The 5,098-nt window shown below is 52.0% G+C and overlaps 1 protein-coding gene across 2 annotated transcripts; it reads left to right on the forward strand.

Annotated features, from left to right (window-relative positions):
* LOC117848446 (TPR repeat-containing thioredoxin TTL4) lies at positions 1-4,141 on the forward strand. Of its 2 annotated transcripts, none has more exons than XM_034729861.1 (7): positions 1-1,201; positions 1,693-1,894; positions 1,968-2,567; positions 2,648-2,852; positions 3,063-3,169; positions 3,268-3,430; positions 3,511-4,141. In XM_034729861.1, the coding sequence occupies exons 1-6, from the start codon at positions 297-299 to the stop codon at positions 3,427-3,429; spliced, it is 2,181 nt and encodes a 726-aa protein (XP_034585752.1). In that variant the 5' UTR covers positions 1-296; the 3' UTR covers position 3,430; positions 3,511-4,141. The 2 variants fall into 2 exon arrangements, with proteins under 2 accessions (XP_034585752.1, XP_034585755.1); XM_034729864.1 differs by having other exon boundaries at positions 6-1,201; positions 1,968-2,152; positions 2,234-2,567; positions 3,268-4,141.
* Positions 4,142-5,098: the final 957 nt, after the last annotated feature.

Here is a 5,098-nt window from a genome sequence, read left to right on the forward strand (position 1 = left end):
CTTTCCTTCCCTCTCACTTCTTCCTCCTACCCCTCGGCCCTCGCTTTGTAGTTGTAGCTGTGCTCTCTCTCTCTCCTCTCTCTTCTCTCTCTCCCCATCTTGGTTGGAGAGGAGAGCACAGCAGACCCACCGCCCATACATACATACACGCGCTCCCCTCCCGTCTCTTCTCGGAGCGCCAACTCGCTTCTGCTGTCCTTGTTCACCAGCTGTGTACTTCTCTTGCATGCCTGCCTGCGCTCGGTCACCGAGGGGAGTGCTGCTGCTCGTGTCGGCTGCCGTGACCGAGCCCGGTGATGGCCGACGCTGACCGGATGCGCCTGCGCGCCGCGGCGCTCTCGCTCCACGACGACGAGGGCGTCAGGGACAAGCCGGACCGGAAGGCGGACGTCTTCGCGGATCTCGGCTCGCCGGTCTCGCCGCTGCGCCTGCGCCCGGCCGCGGGGACACCGTCGTCCTCGTCCTCGTCGGCCGGGTCCGCCAAGTCGCCGGCGCCGGGCAATGCGGCTGCAGCGGCCGTGGGGAGGGGCGGCGCCCGGGGGAACCACTCGGGCGAGCTGGACGGCAGCAACCCGCCGCGCCCACCCGGCCACCGCCGCTCCGGATCTGGCCCGCTGATTTTCTCCGGCGGCAGCAGCAGCGCGGGGAGCGTCGGGGGGTGCGGCGGCGGCGGGAGCACCGCGAGCTCGCCACTCACCAATGCGCTCCCCACCGGCAACATCTGCCCGTCCGGCCGCGTCGCGGGGGCGGCTGCCGCGCCGCAGCCGCCGCGCGCTCGCCCGGTCGTGCTCGGATCCGGCACGGGGCACTATGGCCACGGCAGCATCATGCGCGGCGGCGGTGGAAGTGCCGGAGGAGCGACCCCCGCGAGAAGCAGCATTGACGCGGCCCCACTCCACAGGAACTCCTCGAGGTCTCCGGCGAGCTGCCCGGCGCCGCCGCCGGCCAGCAGTGCTGGTCTTCAAGAAATCACTCGCGCCGGGAACGAGCGGTACAAGAAGGGCCGCTACGGGGAGGCGCTGCAGCACTACGACCGTGCCGTGGCGCTATGCCCGGACAGCGCCGCCTGCCGCGGCAACCGCGCCGCCGCGCTCATCGGACTCGGCCGCCTGGCAGAAGCGTTCAGCGAGTGTGAGGAGGCCGTCCGTCTCGATCCGGCGAGCGGCCGTGCGCGCGGCCGCCTGGCCGGCTTATCTCTCCGGTGAGATTTCTTTCGCTTGTCTGCGCATGCCTGCTCTACTGCACTGGAATGGAATTGCATCCACAGATCTCGCCTCCTTTTCTCCGCTTTGCTTGCGTGCAAATCCAATATGCTGTTCCTTTTCTGTCAGTTCCTTTCGTCATGTTTATCTGATTTGGGATCATTACAGTTATGGTGCTGATCATTACCGTTTCCTCTGTTACTTGTTTTGGAAGTAAAAGCTTTGATCCTGTGATTACATGAGAAATATGAGAAAGTTTGCATCTTTAGTTGGTAGTATGTTGTAGTGAGTTAATGTGGCCTTAATACGATGTGCATCACACAATGCAGCTGACAGGGACTGCTTACCTGCATTATCGATTGTGCTTTGACCGCAACAGGCATAATCGCATATTCGTTGAATAGTGGTCCTAGTTCTTTTGATGTTTATACAAGTGTACAGTCCACGCATGGAAGTTTTACTCCATTGCACAATGACTACCGTATTGCAGGCTTGGGATGGTTGACAAGGCAAGGATGCACTTTACACTGGCTGGGAATGTAAACCAGTCTGATCATGCTGAGTTGCAGAAGCTGCATGAGGTGGAAAGCCATCAGGGGAGATGCATGGATGCAAGGAAAATCGGAGATTGGAAGAGCACACTACGGGAGGCTGATGCGGCAATTGCCAATGGGGCTGACTCCTCTCAATTGGTAACCTCCTTACATTGTGTTTGAAATCATGTTATCTTTTCTTGGTCACAAGGGAATTGATTTTCGCCTGCAGCTTCTTGCCTTGAGGTCAGAAGCACTTCTTCGGTTGCACAAGTTAGAGGAAGCTGATTCAACTATTACAAGTTTATTGAAATTGGACAATGCATCACTACCTTCGATGCCAACCAAACTCTCAGGCATGGCGGCTGATTCTTACGTGCTTGTTGTCCAAGCCCAGGTCAACATGGCATTCGGAAGGTGCAGATACCAAACATTGAGAATTCTAATAACTTCTTTCCATGGTTATAGTTACACAATTATTGAAATTTGTATCTGCAGGTTTGATTCAGCTGTTGCATTAGCTGAGAAGGCTAGAGTTATTGATTGTGGAAACCCAGAGGTTGAAGTGATCCTAAATAACGTGAGATTAGTTGCAAGGGCTCGAGCCCAGGGGAATGAACTTTTTAAGGCTGGCAAGTTTGCTGAGGCATCTATAGCCTATGGAGAAGGGCTCAAATATGAGCCCTCGAATCCGGTACTGTACTGTAATCGGGCAGCTTGCTGGTCGAAGTTAGGTCGGTGGGCGAAAGCTGTTGAGGACTGCAATGAGGCCCTAAGAGTCCAACCTAACTACACAAAGGCTCTGTTAAGACGCGCAGCATCCTATGCAAAGGTAAGAAATTCACATGCATCACTGTGTATATGATTATTCACTGATTATGGTACTGACACCTCCCTTTGACACTTCAATAGCTTGAGCGTTGGGCTGATTGTGTGCGAGACTATGAGCTGCTGCGCAAGGATCTTCCTGGTGACACAGAGGTTGAGGAGTCTTTATTCCGTGCACAAGTCGCATTGAAGACCACCCATGGAGAGGAGGTGTCAAATATGAAGTTTGGAGGGGAGGTTGAGGCAGTTACCAGCTTAGAGCAACTCCGAGATGCTATCCATTCACCTGGTCAGTTTCTCCTCTACAAATTTTTGCTATTGTACCCTAGGCCCTGGTCGGCTAGTCATTCCCACCTCCCTATTGATTCTCGCTGTGCTAATAAATGGATAGATAACCAGGCCTGTACGGTTCTAATATTATCAGAATGTCGTTTCATATGCATAATACATATTCAGTTCACTAGATGGACTGAATGTTATTTATGTGGCATTTCTACAGGTGTATCAGTTCTTTACTTCATGGCAACAATGAATCAGCAATGCGCACAGATTACCCCGTCGGTGGACTCCCTTTGCTCCGAGTGCCCTTCAGTGAATTTCCTGAAGGTATTCCACCAAACATATCTCGCTATCAGATGTTGCATTAAATTGCATTTGACAAGAGCTCCAAATCGCTAATCAGTCATCTGTATCCAAACATGCAGGTAAATGTTGATGAGAGCCCTATGGTAGCAAGAGCAGAGAATGTGCGTGTAGTCCCAACCTTCAAGATTTACAAGGATGGGACAAGAGTGAAGGAGATGATCTGCCCTAGCTTACAGGTCTTGCGCTATTCTGTGAGGCACTATGCTGTCTCCAGCTCCTGAGGTCTGGTACTCAGTTCTTTGGTCCTGGTAGCATCACCTGCCAATATTTCACCAACAAATTGTTCCTATATAATATTGCAGCCTCCACAGCATTTCACCAGCTCGGTATAACCCTCTATTAGGCATGTTGAGCAAGCTTGGTATACAAAGGAACCTCCTGTGCATTTCCACCTTCCACGTGTTGCTAGTCCTTGGATCATTTAGGCTCTTCCTCTTGCAACTATTTCTTCCCACCATTTGACCCAGCTTAAGCAGTCCTTCCATCTCATGCATCGCTTGGCTTTGTGCCTAAATGACAAATCCACTCCTGAAGAAAGGCTCCCTGTGATGTTCCTTGGATGCATGTGGCTGTTAGAGAGGAGAATAGATGGCTGGCTGGCTTTCCATTACATGTACATATAGCATATAGCAATACATCAAACCCATTGATAGATTGGTTTTCTGTGGAGAGAAGGCGGTACCAGATTTGGGCATTTGGCGGCGGATGGAGAGTACAGGTGTAGTTGCCATTGTAGAGAGAGGGAGGGGATAGATGAAGAAAAGATAAATGTGTTATTGGTATGTAGAGAGATAAAAGAGGGTGGTGGCTGGTGTCGTTGATGTCATATTTGCATAGATATGCCTTTCTGGTGGTCTGTGGCGCTGATACATATATATAGTTCATGCTGACATTGGTTTCTATGAATAAAAGATAGCTCGACATTCTTTCCCATTTTCGACTCAAGCTGGGCAAATCTGCTCAATCTCCTTGTGGAGATAGTTGAGCCTTGTTGGTTTTCCAGGCTTGCAGATAAAGATTCCATTCTGGGTCATACTGCAGGCCCATGTCATCCAAACTCTCTATGTTACCACAATAGGCTTTAGCTGATACTGTTATGATGCATGTCAGCATGTCGGCATGTGGCATGAGAGGCCGCAGGTCATGTAGATCTGTAGATGTAGGGATGAAAAAAAAGCTAGGAATTGGCCCCTGTGCCGTGTGTTGCCTGATTGTCTGCTTGGGACTCGTTCAGCCACCTGCCAATCTCGTCAGCTTGGAGCAGTAGGCACTTGTCACTGCTCCCAACGGAGCTTTGGAGTGACAGAAAGAGAAGACCTTTTCGGCTGTGATTGCTGGCTCCGCCATAGATTTGCATCTGCGAGCGAGGAGGGGGCAATGATTTGGGGCCATCCCGGTGCGGTGCCGACTTCTCCAGTTCTCCTTCTGAAAGCGCCTCCTTTTTTGTGCCTGAATGTGGATGGGTTGGTCGGTCGGTTGGTGCCGTTGATTGCCTGGGCACGGCATGACCAGTTCATAGTAGCTTCATCTATGCTAACATGTCTCTGCAATCATAGCGCAAACGCAAAAAGGCTCCCCCGGGCGAGTCGCTGCTACTCTGTCCAGGTTCACGAGAGAAGATTGGTACGGACGCTGATACGTCACAATTCACGTATTATAGCTACACCGGGAGCTGTTTTTCTCTCTCCTCCTTCTCCCTTACAGACCGGTAAGGAGCCGGTGAAGCCACAAATTTTCAGCCTGTTCGCTTCAGCTTATCAGTCGGCTTATCAGCCACCAAACAGTGTTTTTCTCTTACAACAAATCAACCGTACAAGCTTTTCAGCTGGCTTATAAGTTTAGCCGAACAGGCCCTTTGGCTCCACCGACTCCAGCTCCTCTAACACCCCT

This window comes from Setaria viridis, chromosome 3 (assembly GCF_005286985.2).
Source record: "Setaria viridis chromosome 3, Setaria_viridis_v4.0, whole genome shotgun sequence".
NCBI classification, from domain to species: Eukaryota; Viridiplantae; Streptophyta; class Magnoliopsida; order Poales; family Poaceae; genus Setaria; species Setaria viridis.

Bases quoted from the DNA above. Each gene is read 5' to 3' on its own strand.
- LOC117848446 (XM_034729861.1), top strand. From the start codon at position 297: ATGGCCGACGCTGACCGGATGCGCCTGCGCGCCGCGGCGCTCTCGCTC. The intron at 1,202-1,692 runs GTGAGATTTCTT...ACCGTATTGCAG, and splicing joins CTGGCCGGCTTATCTCTCCG to GCTTGGGATGGTTGACAAGG. The intron at 2,853-3,062 runs GTCAGTTTCTCC...GCATTTCTACAG, and splicing joins AGATGCTATCCATTCACCTG to GTGTATCAGTTCTTTACTTC.